The following is a 20,336-nucleotide window of genomic DNA, read 5'->3' as shown; positions in this document are numbered from 1 at the left end:
GGTCTGGGTTCTGCGGGGTGCCCTCTAACGCGTCGCACTCAGTTCGGGCGAGAGAGTAACGTGGGCTGGGAGGGCGTTCTTGTGCCTCTCCTTATCCCCCCCCGCCCCAGCCTCGGCAACGACTGTCACAGCTGCCCAGCGCGCGCTTGTACTTGAGCAAGCTTCGCCCCGTGATTCCTGGCCAGTCCCCCCCCCCCGGGGCTGTTGCCTGTTCCTCCGCCTGGAGAGAGACGCCGCGATCCCCCCCCCCGCCAGGCTGGATGGGACTTTGGGGGTTCATCTTCTTGGCTTCATCCCAGTCAGAGTCTCCCGGTTTTTCCTCTGCAGCCTGCCTCGGGGCTGGCAGGTCTCCTGGTGGAAAGAGAGACAGCAGGAGTGGATCGGTCCTTGTTCCGATTTCTCTCCTCTCCTTTCGGAGAGGTCTTCGGTCTGCTGCTGACGGCAGAGCTCGGCTCGACGGGATTTGCCTTCTGCACAGCTGCAGCCCGAAGAGGCGTTTGCGTCTTAGCCTTTGGCCCGAGAAAAGAAATCTCAGCTGATTAATGTCAGGAGTTTAAGTCAGAATTGCACAGGGCACCGTCTCAGAAGAGACATTTTCCTCCGGCGTGGAATAGAAATCGACGTGGTGGGGGGATGCCTTCTTAAAATGCTGCCTTCCAACTGTAATTTTTTAACTGCTTCTAGAAAAGACAGTGCAGTTAACCCATGTAGCCCTAAAAAGTACAGAATTATGCCTCCAGTTCTGGGCTGCAGCCGATCGTTTTTTATTATGAAGATATGGGACAGAAAATTGCCAAAGCATCTTCTTCCTCATGAGGCCATCTTTGCTTCCTGGAAACTTTCATTGGGTGACCTTGTTCTCATTCTTAGGGTTGAATCCAATGTTAGTCCTACTCAGGAGACTTGAGCCCCATTCGTTTCAATGGGTCTACTCTAAGTAGGACTGATATTGGATTCAACCTTTGTTGTTGTTGTTCAGTCGTGTCCGACTCTTCGTGACCCCATGGACCACAGCACGCCAGGTCTTCCTGTCCTGCGCTCTCTCCCAGAGTGTGCTCAAGTTCATATTCATTGCATCCGTGATGCTATCTAGCCATCTCAGCCTCTGTCCCCTTCTCCTTTTGCCTTCAGTCTTTCCCAGCATCAGGGTCTTTTCCAGAGAGTTTTCTCTTCGCATTAGGTGGCCAAAATATTGGAGCTTCAGCTTCATTATCTGTCCTTCCAATGAGCACTCAGGGTTGATTTCCTTTAGGATGGACTGATTTGACCTCCTTGCAGTCCAGGGGACTCGTAAGAGTCTTCTCCAGCACCACAGTTGTTAATTATTTGAACTTCACTTTTGCAAGATCGAAAATGCTATCAATAGGCCTTTGAAAACTGTTTGCTCGTGTGATAACATATATACAAACAACATAACCTAATGTTTTATTATTTAAGGGTGCAATCTTGTGCATGTGTAGATAGAAAAAGGTCCTGCAAGTAGTTGGCTGAGGAATGGTGGGAGTTGCAGGATATTTATGCATAGAATTGTGCCCTAAACATTTTGGTGACATGTTAACATACCTTGCACTTTGCTTGATAATGGGTGTAAAATGCTGTTATAGCACTGCTGAGATTGGCCAAAATAAAGAGATCTGTTTTACTCCCTCCTTTGCTGTTGCTTTTTTAAATTGGGTGTCAGAAGTTTCGGGTTGTCTGCTGTGCTGGAGTTTTACCACTCTGTGGGTACAGTTTCCGGGATCAAGAATATAAGGGATGGCATAAACTTAAACACTTGGGTTTGGGGTTAGGACTTGGGTTTAGATTCCTGCCTGCTTTATGGGAATCAAAGCCATCTCATGACAAGGAATTATTCTGGCATACGGGATGAGGTCAGTAGGATCCCCAGCCACTCCAGACCTCCCAGCCTCTGCAGACAGGGTACCACATTTGCTAGCACAAAAAAGCCAGTTTAAAAGTTTTATGGGTATGAAGTGGGTGATTGTAGTTGGCACCCCACTGTGAGAAAGTCTGAAGAGCCAAGAAAATCCAGACCTGTGCTGTTGAAAGAAGAAAAGTGAATTCCATAGTTTAATTATGTTGTGCTGTGTGAAGATGTCCTTCCTTTTTATCTATCCTGAATCTCCCACCAATCAGTTTCATGGGATGAGCCCATTGGGTTCTAGTATTACAAGAGAGGGAGAAAAATGTCCCCCTATCCACATTCTCCATACCCTGCATTATTTTGTCCACCTCTGTCATGTCCCCCTTGCCCTCCTTTTTTCTAAGCTAAACAATCCCAGCTGTTGTAACCTTCTCTCATAGGGGAGATGCTCCAGCCCCTTGATCATCTGAGTTGCCCTTTTCCCAACTCTACAATATCTTTTTTTGGATTCAGTACCAGATTGGTTGAAATATGTTTGGGATATTGGTATTGTGCATTTGTACATCCTTGAATTTGTGACTGCCTACAGCCTATGTATATGATGTATTGATGGGCGTTTTTGACTGCCTAATCAATTGTTTTAATTTTGTGTGAAATGTTAGCATTTATAATAAAAATTTGGATATAATTTTGGATATACATAACTTTCCTTCTACCTACTAAGATCTCCATGGAGCCCATCCAACTGAGGACATTTTGAGAAGCGACACTAAATGCACCTCTTCACCGCTCTTGCCAAACGTAGTGCCTCTGTGAATGACTGCAATGCGTGTCACTTGAATGCACGGGGCTCCTGTTTCTAAGATCAACTGTAAGCTGTACGGAAATGAGGACGGGCATTCACTGCCCACCTGTGTGCTTGCTTTTGCACCCCTGCCATACCTGCTCAACCTGTACATTTGGGAACACACAGACGACTACAAAACTGCCATGAGTCACCAGTGCCCTATCCTCCAAAGGTAGAGGACCTTGCAAAAGCTGCCCTTGACTTTGGACTTCTTGGAGAAGGGACGCATCAAACATGGGAAGACTGATGTCCATTCCAAGATGGAACAGCTCCTCCCATAAATGCCACACTGTTTTTGCTTCCATCTTTCCACGGGACCTTGCGGACTCGCCCGTCGGATGAGCAAGTAAATGTGTCTCTCCAGAGCTTTCTGGTTCTTCAGTCGATGAGTCTTGTCCAAGGATGCATCGTAGCGCTGTGACTCCTCATCCTCATTGGCAAAGCTGCGCACTGTCTTGATGGAAGAGACTGCCTTGCACACCACCTCCCCAGAGCATGCCAGGGAATCCTGGATCACCTGCAGCAAAGCCTGGAGAAACCAGGGGGAAGGCAAAGGGGTGAGTTCTGGAGCCAGCATTGAGCACCTGTGTGATGTAGCAGCTAACTAATGGATTTGAATGTGGGAAACTCAAGGATGGACCCACTGGTGGTGGCCTTGGGCATGTTACCATTTTTCAACCTGGCCTACCTCACAGGGTTGTTGTTGTGTGGCACATGCCCTGGTTCAGAGATTCTCCCAAACCATACCGTCAGTATGTTGGCAACCACCAATTATCTGTTTACTGTGTATGCAGTCAGATTTCTCCTAAAGCCAAATACCATTTAAGAGAGCTCAGTACTGCACTCTTGATATGGGTGATACAGAATTCTCTTTCTTGAGAAACACTCTCTCAGACAAGATTTGTCTTTTTTGTCTTTCTACTACAAAGTATTAGCATAACAGTACTAAATACAAGAGGTTATGCATGCATAAATTCAAACACATGAAACATCTAATGTCATTCTTAAATAAGGCTTCTAAGCAGAGACAAGTACATTTGCTAGTTCTCAGTGATAATATTAAGCTTACCAGGTTGATTCTATGGGCAACAAGTTAGGGGTAACTGATCGAAAAGGAAAGCGCCCTCTGTTGTGTGTTCTGAGTCTCCTTTATATCCTTTTTGGATGCTATAAAATACGTCCAAACTTTTTACTACAGTTTATATTTCTTATCCAAGGATTCCAAAGATAACCTTTCTACTTTAAATCTTCCTATGTCTAAATAAGATTATCACATTTTGAAGCTTCTTATCAAGAATAATACGCATACCAACATACTTATTCAAACATTTTAGCTTTCTTTGACATGTTACAGGTATGTTTTTGACACAAACATATTTACTTGACATCATCCTGTCTTGTGAGCTTGTTTTTCTTACATATTTACAGTCTGGAATGAGGCCTCTTGGTCATTTATCTGATGGCCCATCTGGCCTTATAGTTTTATGATACCCTACTAAGTGAAAGTTGCAACCCTAAATTTAACATTGGCGTCTCCTTATCTGGATTCCTTTCTACTCCGTAAAAGGGTGCTAATTATCTATATCTAATGGCCTGGTACAATTGTCTCTCATCTGGCAAGCCTCAGAGATAAGATATTTTTATTACTCCTGGATCAGAAGGCTTTACTGGGTGGTATTGGGCATTGGGATCTTATTTGTAATTCCAGAATTCTCTTGGAGGCATTTGATTGTAGAATTTCCTACTGCAAGCAGAAATTGCAGAGGGCACCATCTCAGAAGAAGCAGATCTGCTCCAGTGTGCAAGAGAGAACAAGGTGGGGGTGGGGGGAGGTCTTCTTCAGCTGCTGCCTTCCAATCGTGTGTTTTTTAACTGCTTCTTGAAAAAACATTGCAGTTAATAGGGGTATATTTTTATCAAAAGTTTTTAATTAACAAATCTAAGCAATGAAGCAACTAAATATTGTAACCTTAAAAAAACGCAGAATTCTGCCTCCAGTTCTGGGCTGGAATTGATACCTTTTAAAATTACAGAGATATGGGGCAGAATATTGCCAAAGCGTCTGTTTCCTCATAAGGCCATCTTTGCTTCCTGGAGATTTCCATCGGATGGCCTTGTTCTCATTCTTAGGGTTAAATCCAGTGTTAGTACTACTTAGAGTACACTTAAGTCCCATTCATTTCAATGGGTCTACTCTAAGTAGGACTAATATTGGATCCAACCTTTCATAGCTAATTATTTGAACTTTACTTTTGCAAGATCAAGAAAGCTATCGATAAGCTTTTTAAAAAGCTGTTTGCTGGTGGGATTTTATATATACAAAAACATTACCTGATGCTTTTATTATCTGAAGGCACAATCCTATGCATGCTTAGGCAGAAAAAAGTCCTGCAACTGGCTGGCTGGGGAATGCTGGCAATTGTAGGATATTTTTTTCTGTCCATGGGATTGTGCTCAAAACCTCTTTTTAGTGACATAAGTTGATAACATATTTTGCTTGATGATAATAGATGTTAAAAAAATTAATAACACCATTGAGATTGGTCAAAATATGAAGGGATTTATTTTCCTCCCTCGTTTGCTGTTGCTTTTTTTATTGGAAGTCAGAAGTCTCCAGTTGTCCGGTGAGTTGGAGTTTTACCACTCTCACCTGGCCATCCTGACCACAGATCCAGCTTGGGAGGACAATGGCATATGACCCAGGACCAGCGTTTGGGGAGCATCAGTTATAAGTCTTGTTCAATAACAAACTTGTCCAGTACAGCCTCCCCATCTGGACCTGCAGGTGTTAACCATTTCCATGCTAATTCTTCTAGGGCAGTGGCGGTTTCATGGGTGGGGGGGTTTCCCCTTTGGTTCTGACATAGCTCTGAAACTGTTGTCTGTAAGTTTATCCAGTTATCTGATATTTATCCAAACTGGCTGCTTTTACTTTGTCACAGTCTAAGGCATCAACATGATTAGGAGACTTGTTTGGGCAGCGCCTGTTAAATAAGGAGCGAGAAGAGAGCACCCCTGACAGATGGCCGTCCAGCCTCATCTTGAATGCCTCCAGTGTGGGAGAGCCCACCACCTCCCTCGGTCATTGGTTTCATTGTCGTATTGCTCCAACAGTCAGGAAGTTTTTCCTGATGTTCAGCCGGAATCTGGCTTCCTGTCACATGAGTCCATGATTCCGTGTCCTGCACTCTGATCGAGAAGAGATGCTGGCCTTCCTCTCTGTGACAACCTTTCAAGGACTTGAAGAGCACTATCCTATCTCCCCTCAGTCTTCTCAAGGCTAAACATGCCCAGTTCTTTCAGTCTCTCTTCATAGGGCTGTGTTTCCAGTCCCCTGATCATCTTTGTTGCCCTCCTCTGAACCCTCTCCAGCTTGTCTGCATCCTTCTTCAAGTGTGGTGCCCAGAACTGGTCACAGTACTCCAGATGAGGCCTAACCAGTGCTGAGTAGAGGGGAACTAGTACTTCCCGGGATTTGGAAGCTATGCTTCTATTAATGCAGCCCAAAAGAGCATTGGATGCATGGTCCAAAAGAGCATGGTCGCTTTCCCCCAGAGTTCCTGTAACTGCTACTTTACCCACTAAGTCATCTCTGTTGGTTAGGATCAAGTCAAGGATAGCCAATCCTCTAGTTCCTTCCTCTCCTTTCTGTAGGAGGAAGTTATCCACCACACAAGTCAGGAATTTCCTGGAGGGGCCATGTTTTGCAGAATTTGTCTCCCAACAAATATTGGGGAAATTGAAGTCCCCCATGACTACTACATCATGCTTCCTTGAAACATTGGCTATTTGCTTTTCAAAAGTTTCATCCTCGTCTTCTCCTTGATTGGGTGGCCAATAGTAGACTCTGACCACCATGTTCCTTTTATTCTTTGCTCCATTTATTTTGATCCAGATGCTCTCAATGGGGCTGCCAAGTTCAACCTCCTGTATTTCTGTGCAGAGATACGTATTTTTCACATATAGTGCAACCCCACCTCCCTTTCTGTTCCTCCTGTTCTTTTTGAACAAGTTATATCCTTCAATTGCTGTATTCCAGTCATGAGACTCATCCCACCAAGTCTCAGTTATACCTATCAAGTCATAATTTCCCTCCTGCATTAAGAGTTCAAGTTTGTCCTGTTTGTTTCCCAAACAGTGGGCATTAGTATATAGACATTGAAGACCATATGCTTCAGTCTGGCTTTCTTCCTACATGTTTGTGAAGACTATTTTTGGGCACTAGTAAAGCTGTTCTTTCCCTTACGGTGCATGAGCCTATGTCCATTGTTACCCCCAACATTACATCTCCCTTCCCCGTAGGATTCAGTTTAAAGCCCTCCTGATGAAGTTCATGCTGTGGCCAAACACATTGTTCCCAGCCTTTGTGAGGTGCAACCCATCCCTTGCCAACAGTGCATCTTCCAGGAAGTATAGCCCATGGTTGCAGAATCCAAATCTCTCTTGTCGGCACCACCTTCATAGCCAGTCATTCCTCCGGATTATTTTTCTTCCCTTTCTAGCCCTTTTCTAACTACTGGAAGGATGGCTGAGAAAACTATCTGGGCCCCAAAGTTCTTGAGTTTCCTTCCCAGAGCTTCAAAGTCTGATGTGATTTCTTCGTAGCTCCGCTTGGCGGTATCATTTGTTCCCACATGGATGAGAAGAAAGGGATACCTGTCAGTGGGCTTTATGAGTGCAGGCAACCCTTCAGTCACGTCTCTAATCCCCTAGGAGACAGCATATTTGGCGAGTCCACAGGTCTTCGCGGAATACCTGGGTTTCAATCCCACATAGCAAGGAGTCTCGCACTACTACTACTCTTCTCTTCCTGTAGTTGTAGGCCTTGGTTTCATCACCCCTGCTTGGCGAACCTTCAGCCTCTTGCTCGCTCTCATGCAGGTTCCCCTGTAATTCTTCCTCTGCAGGTTGTCCTCCAGTCTCATCCTCAAGTACCTGGAAACGGTTCCCTAGTTCCACTGCCTCCATTGGTGCCGAGTGTCTTCTAGTTCTTTTGCTCCTAACTGTCACCATTTTTCAAGGAGTATCCTCTACCTTATTTTCCCTCACCTCAGCAGTTGCCTCTTCTGCCTCAGCTTTTTGTTGCTCTTCAAACTCCTGTACTTCGCTTTGCTGCTGTAGTTCCACTAGGGATGTCAGAGAATTCCGCCATGGATCTCGGTGAGGCCAAATGCCAGTGCATTCGGCCCCCCAAAATCCGTGGCAGAACAAAGCCCCCCGCCCCACCACCCTGCGAAAGGCATGCGAAACGGGACACTTACCTGGTGCCGTTCGCGCTGCTTTGCGAATGGCGGCCGCATATGCTAACGCAGGGACACCATTTGCATCCCTGCGGAGGCCACGATAGGCTACGTAAATATTTAAGTAGCCTATCACAGCAAAAAAAGAACGCAAATGGTGGCGGCTATGGCAGCCGCCATTTGTGTTCCCTTTTTTTGCCGTGATAGGCTACGTAAATACTTACGTAGCCTATCATGGCAAAAAAAAAAGGGGGAACGTAAATGGTGGCCACTGTAGCCGCTGCCATTTGCGTTCCCTTTTTTTTGGCCGTGATAGGCTACATGAATATATACATAGCCTATCACGGCAAAAGACAGGGGCGCAAATGGCATAGTGGCCGCCATTTGCGCTCCTGTCTTTTGCCGTAATAGGCTACGTAAATATTTACGTAGCCTATCACGACAAAAAAAATGGAACGCAAATGGCAGCTGCCGTAGCCGCCGCCATTTGCGTTCCCTTTTTTTTTTTTTTGGCCGTGATAGGCTACGTAAATATATACATAGCCTATCATGGCAAAATACAGGGACGCAAATGGCGGTGGCTACGGCGGCCGCCTTTTGTGTCCCTGTGCAGCCCAGCAGCTGGATGTCCGGCTGTGGGTGGCCCCGGCCAGTGGCTCCGCAGAGTGGCTGCGGAATGGAGCTGGCCGGGGAGAATTTGGGGGGGAGGGAGGGAGCGCCTCCACCCCACCACGAATGTCACCCTTCGAAATGGTAAGTGACTTTCGTACATCCCTAAGTTCCACTGTTCTGTCCCAGAACTCTTCATGTTCTCTTATTCCCTGGAGGGTCAACACTCGCCGCTCCAGTCCTCTTACTTTTTCTTCCAGCAGCATGATCAACTTGCACTTGTTGCAGGTGTAGGCCATGTTGTTCTCAGGCAAGAAAACAAACATGGCACACACCTTGCAGGTCACCACCACTGGAGAGTCTTGTCCTTCCATAGTCTCTTTCCCCTTTTTGTGTCTAGCTTTGTGGTTTTTCTAGAGTAGCCTGTGCCTGCTCTTCTATTCACTGCAGGTTAAAAACAAGAGTCCCACTGGTATGGAAATGTGTGTAAAAAGACAATTTTTTTAAAAAAGAAAAAAATGAATAATAATCATAATAATATGTTAGGGGCCTCCCCCTCGACCTCCTCTGCCAAACTCCCCTGGCCAACTCCTGTTTGCTCCCCCTGTTCACTCGCTCTGATCCTGCTCTCTCTGGGAGCTTGCTTACTTCTGTAGTCCCTAGACCAGCTGGAGCACCTTCCTCTGCTCTGCTCAGCTGGGAGGCGGGAAACAGCCAGGCTTTTAAGTCCTTCAGTTTAAAGAAGAAATGTGTTATTAAGTTATTAGGTTTTTAAATCTCTACGCTGTTGCTGGCGTTCACTCTGGTTTCTACTTTGGTTTTATACCGTTGTTTCAAAGGTTTTAATATTATGTTTGATTATTCAGCTGTATTTTATGGTTTTAAGTTTCGTGAATTGCTCAGAAAGCTTTAGCAGTTTAGAAATGTAATCAGTATATAAATAATGAACTGTTGCCTCTCCTTGCTTTTTCGTCTCTGCAGCATGATATTCTGTTGGTGAGTGAGAAGAGAGCAGAGGGGGACCCACAAAAGGCTTGCTGGGAATCTTCCATGCTCCTCAAGAGGCCCTGCAAGCCTTTTAACAGTCTGCGTATGGTCCGTTCCTGGCTCCAGCGCAACGCCAGCACCCTCCCGACTCCGGGGTTTGGGGAAAGGCATCTCTGATGGGGTTGTGGGTGATGGCATGTTTCTGCTGATCTCCACACAAGCAATTTCCACAGAAATCTCTGGTCCTCCCCTGTGAGCAGGCGAGAGAGGAAGAGTCAGGGGTCTCCGCTGAACCCAGAGGAGGCAGAGCGGCTGAGAACTTCTCCCAGCTTGCTCTGGCTTATGAAAGGACTCCCAGGATGGGAGAAGGAATGAGCTGAATGTGATAGAGCTGGGAGAGAAACACCCCCATTAGAGGTGGGGAAGGGGGAGGATTTTGAGGGGGCGGGGAATGTAGCTTGTTGTCATTTTCCTCTCTCTTCATTTCCTTTTTTGCCCATGGGCTTGAGACAATGCCTCCTTCGCAGGTAGTTGTGACAATATTTATCTGGCAAGTACTTCTCTTCTTGCCCACTCCCCTCTGTCCCCTCCACAATGAAGTACCCACTTACATTCTGCCTTGGATTGCCATCTTTTTATTTTCCTGGCAGGGCTGCTGTGTGATGGATAGAAACTCTTCTCGATCATCCCAGAGTGCAGGACACGGAATAATGGGCTCAAGTGACAGGAAGCCAGATTCCGGCTGAACATCAGGAAAAACTTCCTGACTGTAAGAGCAATACGACAATGGATCCAATTGCCTAGGGAGGTGGTGGGCTCCCCCACTCTGGAGGCGTTCAAGACGAGGCTGGACAGCCATCTGTCAGGGATGCTCTGACTTGGATTCCTGCTTTGAGCAGGGGGTTGGACTCGATGGTCTTGTAGGCCCCTTCCAACCCTACTATTCTATGATTCTATTATTCAACAGATGTAATTTTCCCATCAGGGCAACTGCCTACTTAGAAAAGCTGCACCATTTGGATTTCTACCTTCCACTTGAAAAAAGGTGGCCGCTCTCCTGTTGCTATGGAAACATCTCGGCTCCAGCTGCGGGGCAGTTAGCCTTCTCTAACTGGCATTTCATGGTGGGATCGGAAATCCGGTGAGAAGGAGCAAGCAGGCCTTGTCCTCTTCATACTCCATTGGGCACTGCTGCACCAGTACAACAGTTGCTGAAGAGAAGAGAAAACTATGCATTGCTGTGTGTAAGAGAAGGCTAGTGGAACTGAGCGAGTTAAAAGAGCAGGATGCAAGAAGAGGAAGTTGAATTCTGGTCCCCTTAATGAGGTTTTAAGTTTTTGCATTATGACTGATTTCCTTTTAGGACTCCTTTGAGAATTGTTCATATTGAACAATAAAAAATAGTCTGAGTTAGTCTGTTCCATGGGTTTAAAGATGCCTCCTTCCTTCCTTCCCCTCCTCAAAATGTTCTGTCACACAGAATGCAGGTCAGAGCCCCCGTTGCCATAGCAGTTTCAGACCCAGATCCATGGAGGTCCATCTTCTGCTACCGGTGCTCCATTTACACCACCGAATGGGGCCTCTGGCATGACCCACTGATCCATACACCCACCTGGCACCCACGCACCTCTTGACCATAAGGGCAATGGTCTTAAAACCGAACAAGGGCCAAACTATCGAAACCATGCATCTAGAACAGGGCCGGTGTCAGGGCTCCACATTGCTGGGCACCTCCCATGGACCACACCCTAGCAGGGCCCCGTTGCCAGCCCTCTAGTCTTCTGCCTTGACCTTTCTGCCCATGTTGCTGCTCCCTCTGAGCACATGACCATTGTCAAGGGCAAGGAACAGCAGTGCTCACCTTACCCTCTCCTGGGCACTGGCGTGGCCCATGAGGAAAGGACGAGGCTGGGGTGAAGAGGGAGGCATTCAGGGAGGGAAGGGGCCCTGACTGAGGGCATCTTGTCCAAGGGCCTTGCAGCTTCTGGAGCATGCGCTGATTTTGAACACCGTGAGACAAAAAGCAGGTGGGGGAGGTGAGCATCACTGGAAAAAATGGATGCACAGCAGAAGCCCAGAAACATGTTGTGCTGTTCATTCACTCCCCCTCCCTTTCCAGAGCTGGTTTCCTCTGTCAGAAGCATCCGTCCGGGTTTGAATATGTGCGTTTGTTGTGCATAACATGTAGTTTGGCCCTAGGAAAAGAGAAGTGCTGGGGTGAGGCCTGCGTCTAAGCTACACTCACCTGCTCTGAGTCTTTGCTGCCCTAATCGTATGTGTGGGAGGCTTGTTACCAAATGTGCCCCTCGAGACATGTACAGAAAGCTGTACATTGGGGAAACAAAACTGAAACTTAATCAGGGAAATGAAACTATTCCTCTCAGGGATACCCCCTCCCAACAAAAAGTTCCAGGCCTCTAGGCCTGACCTTTTTTTTTTCATTGCCTCAGTAGGCCTCAAATTTTCACATCTGTCTTACTACAAGCACGTTAACCAAATTTTCCAGAAGACTTGGCTGACTGATGACTTCCGGTCAGAGCCAATGTCGCCCTTGCAGCTTCCCGTGGGGTCTCTGCGGGACACCATCTCAAACATCTTTTTAAAAGGTTGAAAAACCTTTTTATCTCTCCCCTGGAATGAAAAGGGGAGGTGGGAGCAGCTCTGGATGACGTTTTGGAAGAACAGCTCTCTCGGCGTGATAGCAGGGGGGCTGCACTCTGGGGCGAGTCTGCTAGAGCTTAATCATCAATCAAAGCTGTTTGAACCTCCTAATTAATTAGGAGAAACTAGGGCTGACGTGCTCCATTGTATTTTTTGGATTAAGAAACGCCAACAACATCTGAGGAATGGATTAAGAAATATCAATAATATTTGAGGACCTGCAAGTAGGGATGTACGAAAGTCCCTTACCTGATCCTGAAGCTTGATTTGCGGTGGGGGGGAGGCACTCCGTCCATCCCCCCCCGAAATTGTGGCCGCGGGAGAGCTACGCTATTTGTGTTCCCCTTATTTTCGCCATCTTAGTCTACGTAAATCTTGACGTAGACTAAGACATGCCAAAATAAGGAATGCAATTGGCGGCGGCCGTGGCCACCGCCATTTGCATATGCACGATTTTGTTGTTTTTTTAAAGTCAGACGTGATAGGCTATGTAAACATTTACGTAGCCTATCACATCTTTTTTTTTTTTTTAAACTGGAAATGGCGATGGCGGCAGCCAGTCGGAAGACCGGCCGGAACCGCCGCCGCCCGGAAGATCTGTCCCAGGTAAGTCTCGTCCCAGGGGGGCGGGGGGGTGGCAGACCGTTCCGCCACCGATTTTGGGGGGCGGAATGCACTGGCATTCAGCCTCCCTGAGATCCGTGGCGGAATTCTCTGACTTCCCTACACAAATGGCGTCCGCATAGCGGACGCCATTTGCATCCCTGTTCTTTGCAGTTATAGGCTACATAAAGATTTACGTAGTCTATTACTTGAAGAACAGGGACGCAAATGGCGTCCCAGCAGCCGGAAGTCCACCAGTGGCCAGAGCCGGCCGGCAGCTCCATGGACTCCGGGCCAGGCGAGGATTCCAGCAGGGAGGGACAGAAAGCCTCCCCCCGCCCACGGACCCAAGGTAAGGGGGTTCCACACACCCCTACGTGGCTCGGTTCCTAACAGGCCATGGACCGGTACCAGTCCACGGCCCAGGGGTTGGGGACCCCGGTCTAGAATACCAATGAGCTGCAGTTCCAGCTTCCTCCCTTTGGCGGAGCCAATGTTCTGTCCATGGCCCTCAGTTAAGCGAAATCTCTGAGCCAATTCAGCCATGGACCTGGAAGGATTCGCCCGGCAGCCCTGAGCACAATTTGTTTCAGAGACAGAGATTTCACCCCATATTCATATTTTGAGCATTTTCAAAGTGTGATAAAATGTAGGGGAGGCTGGGACCCCACTTCTTTGGAAGCTTTCATCTCTTGGAGGTGTGGAAGGTGTGGAATATCCAGTCTCAGGCCAGGGTTGGCAGGAACTGGATGATCACATGAAGCCCTGACCTGTTCTTACCACACAGCATCCATCCTGTTAGTCACCCTGGAGAGATTCTATTAGCACTATCGACACCGACGTTGCCATTTTTGCAGAGCTGCCAGTGGTGAAGGTGATGCGCAATGTAACAAATAACACCACAGAGACCCTCATCTGCCAGGCCTATGGCTTCTACCCCAAGGAGATCAGTGCCACCTGGACGAGGGACAGGGAGATCCTGAAGCATGAGACTTTCCATTCAACCGTCACCCCCAATTCGGACGGGACCTACCACACCTGGCTCAGCATTGAGATCGACCCCAAGGAGAGGGACCACTACCAGTGCCACGTGGCGCATGCTGGCCTGCCAAAGCCCCTGGTCTTGGCCTGGGAGGAGCCTGGTGGTGAGAGACAGCAGGGCGAGGAGGGATGACTCCTCGGTCAGGGGGCTGAGCTCTGGGAGGAGACGTTTTTGCCCAAGGTGGAAGGAGAGCCCCTCTGCAGCACCATTGCCGGCTACTCCACTCCATTTGTCTTTTGGGGTGCAGAGCAGGAGATGTAAGTTCAGGGAGGGGAGGATGTGCTCTACCACCGGGAAGCTGGAAGATTAGCCCTTGGAAGCAGAGGATCCACCTCTGACAGAGAGCGAGGCAGGAATGCACTGTCTTTTACTGCTACGATGACGCCATAAAGTAGAACTGTTATACATGGCCACTGGATGCCTTTTAAAATAAAGGTAATACATAAATAAATAGGTTTCAAAAGCTTCTTTCAAGGCAGCGGTGGGCAACACGTGACCTGGAGGGCACACATGGGCAACATGGCCTTGAGTGTGCCCACCCCCCGCCCCCACTGCTGCTGCCCCCTGACTGGCAGGTTGCCTCTGAAATTCAGTGGCAAACTGCTACAAAGACTGAAACCTGCCAGGTTTTTCTTGTTTTCAAGCGAAATGTGGCCTTTTTGAGTCTCCCTAGCAGTTTGCTGCCAAATTTCAGCGGCACACCAACAGTTGCTTTGCCCCTGTGGGCAGTGGGACAGCAGGAGTGCAGCCCGCCGTGGAGTCCAAGAGCTGGACATTGATGCCCAGACCACCCATCTGTTTAAAAAAAGCCCGCTTTAAGGCTTGCAGTGCTGGGCTCGGATGGGCCATGGAAGGGAGGAAATGCCTTAGTATCTGGCCAGTACGAAGGGGCTATAGCGTGTGTGAGGTCCCAAGTTCAGTGGCTGGCGTATCTCCCCTTGAAGGATCTCAGGATCTCTACGTGAGGCCTTGGAGAGCAGCTGCCGGTCTGAACTGACATGTGTTTGTCCCCTTCTAGCCAACGTGGGGCTGATTGTGAGAGCCTCCTTGACCTCTGCTGCCGTCCTGCTGGTGGCTGTTGGGATCTTTTTCTTCATCAGTAAATCAACTGTGGATGCATTTTCTGGGATGTATGTTTGTGTGTGTCGTTCTGTTGGTGGCTGTCACCGAGATTGTGCTGACTGTGAAGCCTTCATGACAGTTGCAGCCCCAACAAGCCCCCTCCCCATAATGGGCACCGCCATTTGCGTACGCGCGTTTTTTTCTTAATCAGCTGTGATAGACCACGTAAAGATTTACGTAGCCTATCACGGCTGACTGCAGGGACGCAAACGGCGGCGGCTACGGCCACCGCCATTTGCATCCCTGCTAGCCAGCGGCCGGATGTCCAGCTGCTGGCGGAGCCGGCCGGCGGCGCCGCAGAATCGCTGCAGAGCACAGCTGGCCGGCCAGGATTCCGGGGGGGGGGGAGGAACGGAGCGCCTCCCCCCTGGCGAGGATTCCGGGGGGAAGGACGGAACGCCCCCCCCACACACCATCAGCATAATCCCCGAAAGGTAAGTACCTTTCGTACATCCCTAGCTGGAAGGTACCTATCCTCCAGTTTAGTCTGTCTTATTCTCTGCCTGAATTTTTACCTGGATCCCAAATACATTTACTTGGAGTTAAGTCCCAGTGCCTCCTCTGTATTTTTACACCCTGCATATATACAGTATTTTATTTCTAATGTTTTAAGGGGCTCTCCTTCCTTCCTCTCTGTGGATTCCTCCCAATCCCCTGACTCTAGGTCTTCATCAGCTCCACTCCCCCACTCCCACCCCAGGCAGCCCCCAACACGACTCCCCACGCCCTTCATTTATTTGTTTTTTAAGAAAAACATATTTATATACTCACTTGTTTGTGGATCTAGTCCTGTCTCAAATTATTCTGACATTTTCAATTTCTCTCCATTGGTGACAGAACCTCCCCCCCCCCAAAAAAAAAAATTGTGGGGTGGGTGGCACAGAAGGTGCAGAGTGCATTTCTGGGGGACGTTTGTCCCACACGTCAGATTTCTGAAAGAGAAATAACAGTGTATTTCCCATTAAGGCTGCAACCCCAAATACACTTCCTAGGAGGCAAAACCCATTGCACACAAGGGGACTAATTTCTGGGTAAACATGCACAGGATTGTGCTGTGGCCCACCCACCCTGAACATGCTGTCTTTGAAGTAAGTCCTGTTGATTTTGATGGGGTTCCTTTTCAAGTAAGCATTATTAGGAACTGCAGCTTTATTTTCAACTGACTATGATAATGAAGAAAAGTGTATGTGGAAAGAGCCTTTCCTCCAAGTAACCACAGGGGTCCATCACTGAGGGGTTTTGGGGGAGGAAGAGCTAGATGTCTGGGGGGCATTTCCCTCCTCAGCACCACCTATGTTCTCCAGGGCTGGGTGAGAGACATACGGGTTCTGTACCCACCAAGCCACCATCGTCTTCTGCTTCTGGTGCTCACCTGAGTTGTGCTGCAGAGGAAAGGACCAAGAGTAGTGCGGTTATGCTGGAGCAAGGTAGAGGCATGGATGGTACTTGGGAAGATGTCCTGCCTCCACCACTAATGGCTGTATAGGAAGCTTCTGGGCCCTCCTTACACGGAGGTTGTCAGGAAGAGACTGGAAAAGCATCTGATGAGCGTGTTTTAGGTTCCAAGAACCCTGGCTCGTTGTAAAAGGTGAGGTTGGATGAACTCTGGAGGTCCCTTCCAGCTCTGATTTTCTGATTCTGTCATTGCAGAGAGAAGACTCAAGAACAAAATCAACAAAGCATCATCAAGTGAGTGTCTTCCCCCTCTTTGTAATGTTATTTCAACAGTGTTGAAAGGCAGCTCATAGATTTCATAAACAAATAGTTAAAACACAGTTGCCAAATGTGTGTGGTTCAAGGCATTGAGGCTGCTTCCACACTAGATTTTTATTATGGAATCGCTATACCTCATGTTACTTGGGATCCACGCGATGTTGTCCTCCATTTTTAACCCTCCCGTACTTTCCCAGTGCCGCTTCCATTACTATGTTTTAATGTAGGAAGCATTGTAATGTAGCAATGGTATTCCCCGTAGTAACCTATGGCTGCGAGAGCTGGACCATAAGGAAGGCTGAGTGAGGGAAGATAGATGCTTTTGAACTGTGGTGCTGGAGGAAAATTCTGAGAGTGCCTTGGACTGCAAGAAGATCAGACCAGTCCATACTCCAGGAAATAAAGCCAGACTGCTCACTTGAGGGAATGATATTAAAGGCAAAACTGAAGTACTTTGGCCACATAATGAGAAGACAGGACACCCCAGCGAAGATGCTGATGCTAGGGAAAGTGGAAGGCCAAAGGAAGAGGGGCCGACCAAGGGCAAGGTGGATGGATGACATTCTGGAGGTGATGGGCTCGACCTTGGGGGAGCTGGGGGTGGCGACGGCTGACAGGAAGCTCTGGCGTGGGCTGGTCCATGAAGTCATGAAGAGTCGGAAGCGCCTGACCAAATAAACAACAACAATGTAGGAAGACCGTTTTGGTAAGGACAGAAGAGTAGCTCAGGCACCACAGAAAGAGATGCCCTCTGTGCTGCTCTTCCCTGCTCTTTCGAGAGGCAGAGCTTTGACATCGGCAGTGATGCATCCAGCTGGTGAACCTATCACAGCACAGCACACATCCACTGTGGTGGGCACCATTTCACAACCCCCTTAGTTTTTTTAAAACCCCAAACCTTTAATTCAGCGTAAAATATTTTTCCAGTTGTAACGTTGAAAGACTAAATGCTTAAATGTGCTATAGCGCTAAAACCCTGGGCAGGTGCACAGAACACAGCAACCCACTCTGGCGAACAAGCCAAGCAGCATGGGTTATGTGCAGAAGTCCCATGGTGAGCCTGGCAGACAAATAGGCTTACATGGGTTGTTCTCCCCCTCTTAACCCCTCGGTCCTCCAACCGGCTCCAGCACATCTCCTGGGGTACGTTTTTACGCAAATGACATTTACGCAAATTGAGCCAGAAATTGGGCTCACCATGGGTTTTTCTCCCCCTCCTTCCCCCTCCTTCCCCCCTGGTCCTCCAGCCAGCTCTGGCCCGTATCCCAGGGGACTTGGAGGCAGAACCCCTCGCATCTGCTGCCAATCCCACCCTCCAATCTGATTGCGACCCTGCTTGCATTCCCCACTTTTTAATTATTTTTTGGGCCCCTGGAATTTGCACAAATGGCTTCAGTATTTTTATTTATTATTATTACTTTGTGGGGGCTTTGGAGTTGTGCAGTTGTGCAGCTCCAGCTGACAAAAATAGATCGGCTGGCCTTGTCTGCTGCCTTGTATGTTTCAGCTGTCAAAGGAAACAAGCAACACTATGAAACATACAAGGTAACTGGCAAGCTGAGACTTTAATTTCTATCTATCTATCTATCTATCTATCTATCTATCTATCTATCTATCTATCTATTTTAAAGGACCAAATCTCGAGGAGGGGGCATGGAAGGTGCCAAGTGCATACATTCACTATAACTTTTGTGGTGGGCACCATTTTACAAACCCATTAATTAAAAAAAAACAAAAAATAATCTTTTAATTAACATTAAAAAATATGTTTCCAGTTGTAATTTTTAGAAAAATATTACTGAAATAGTGCTTATATGAGAAAGTGTTACAGTGTGAAAACAGCAGAGCATTAAATTAAAAAAAAATAATGAAATAAAAGTTTCAGGATTTGAGGACCCTTGCTCATGTAAAAGGTGGGGTTGGATGATCTCTGGACGTCCGTTCCAGCTCTGATTTTCTGCTTCTGTCATTGCAGAGAAAGGACTAGAGAACGAAATCTGCCAAGTACCATCGTGAGTGTCTTCTCCCTCCTTGAATGCTATTTCAACAGTGTTGAAAGGCAGCTCATAGATTTCACAAAGAAACAGAGAAAACGGGTGAAAAGTGTGTGAGGTTCCAGGCATTTCGGCTGCTTCCACCCTAGGTGTTTATTGTGAAATCGCTATACCTCAGTCACTCACACTATTATTCCATTATTATTACCTATATAAGGAGCACACATTTTTGTTCACTCCATTTTGACCCCTAAAAACTGAACAACTTTCTCGCTTACTGTACCAGTCTATCTCTCGCCGTTTTAATACAAATTTAACACAAAGCTGGGAAATCTCAAGATTGGGTAAAACAGCTGATTAATCAAGTTAATAAATCATAACTTACACACACTTGGTTATGAAATTTTTCACAGTGGGAACAGCAAGTTCTTATGTACTGTAGGAAGCCTTTTTTGAGAAGGACAGAAGAGTAGCGCAAACTCTACAGCTATAGATGCCCCTTGTGCTGCTCTTCCAATTTTTTAAGAGGCGTGGTTTTGGCATCGGCAGTAGGTAGGAGAACCTATCACAGCTCAGCATATGTTCACTATAACTTTTGTGGCGGGCACCATTTTGCAACCCCTATTAATTTTTTAAAAACCCAATCCTTTAATTAGGGTTAAAATACGTTTCCAGTTGTAATTTTGAAAAAAACAAATGCTTACGGGTTCAATCCTATCGGATTTGCCCTGGGTACCATAAGCCTCCAAACGTGGAGCCTTCTGAGTATCCAGGGCAGAGCGGGAGGCTGCATTGTTTTCAAGGTGCTTACAGGTGGATTGCTTTATCATCTGCTCCAGAATTTTCCCAGGGATTGATGTCAGACTGAGTGGTCTGTAGTTCCCAGGTTCTTCCTTTTTACCCTTTTTGAAGATAGGGACAACATTAGCCCTCCTCCAGTCATCTGGCGCTTCACCCGTCCTCCGTGATTTCTCAAAGAGAATAGACAGCGGTTCTGAGAGTTCTTCTGCCAGTTCCTTTATTAGTCTAGGATGCAGTTCATCTGGCCCTGGAGATTTGAACTCATTCAAAGTAATGAGGTGTTCCTTGACCTATAATGAGGTGTTCCTTGACTTGATCGATGCCTATCGATCTCAAGCTGCAATCCTGCCCCTTTAGCCTGTACTTCGCCTTTGCCAGGGGGGTCGTAGACCCTCTTTTGGGAGAAGACTGAGCCAAAGTAGGAATTGAGCACCTCTGCCTTTTCTTTGTCATCTGTTATCTTTTTGACATCCTTATTTAATAGCTGAACCACCATTTCTTTCCTCTGCCTTTTACTATGCACATAGCTGAAGAAAGCCTTTTTGTTGTTTTTAGCATCCCTCGCTAACCTCAGCTCGTTCTCAGCTTTAGCCTCCATAACGCCATCCCTGCAACTCTGTGCTACCTGCCTGTACTCTTCCTTTGTTACTTGGCCTTCTTTCCACTTTCTATATGTGTCCTTTTTTGTTTTCAGGGCATCTCTAAGCTTTTTGTGAAGCCACATTGGCTTCTTCTGTTGTTTTCCACCTTTTCTTCTTGTTGGAATTGTTTGTAATGGTGTCTTGAGAATTTCCTTTTTTAAAAGCTCCCACCCATCTTGGACTCCTTTTCTCGTTAGCGTCACTTGCCATGG

General features: G+C 47.3%; 1 protein-coding gene and 1 long non-coding RNA gene across 7 annotated transcripts in view; both read left to right on the top strand.

The window, feature by feature from the left end:
- Positions 1–20,336, top strand: part of LOC146356295 (uncharacterized) — an 867,031-nt gene that overhangs the window by 393,268 nt on the left and 453,427 nt on the right. The gene's annotated exons all lie outside the window — the stretch shown is intronic.
- LOC146356309 (class I histocompatibility antigen, F10 alpha chain-like) overlaps positions 3,180–20,336 on the top strand; it is a 40,926-nt gene continuing 23,769 nt past the window's right edge. For 5 of the 6 annotated variants that reach the window (XR_014787296.1, XM_084831858.1, XM_084831859.1 and 2 more), the window contains exons 1-4: positions 3,180–3,268; positions 10,198–13,956; positions 16,626–16,664; positions 18,664–18,700. Coding sequence is in view for 4 of the 6 variants with exons in the window: in XM_084831858.1 (XP_084687984.1) it covers positions 13,689–13,956; positions 16,626–16,664; positions 18,664–18,700 (344 nt within the window). In the remaining 2 variants the exon portion in view is untranslated. Of the gene's footprint in view, positions 3,269–10,197; positions 13,957–16,625; positions 16,665–18,663; positions 18,832–20,336 lie in introns of all 6 variants that reach the window. The other variant, XR_014787297.1, reaches the window with a different exon arrangement.

The sequence above is a fragment of the Heloderma suspectum genome, chromosome 2, assembly GCF_057233095.1.
Source record: "Heloderma suspectum isolate Gila_16-S chromosome 2, 16-S_ref, whole genome shotgun sequence".
Taxonomy (NCBI): domain Eukaryota; kingdom Metazoa; phylum Chordata; class Lepidosauria; order Squamata; family Helodermatidae; genus Heloderma; species Heloderma suspectum.
The sequence above is the reverse complement of the archived record's forward strand: the minus strand, read 5'-3'. Positions and strand labels throughout refer to the sequence as shown.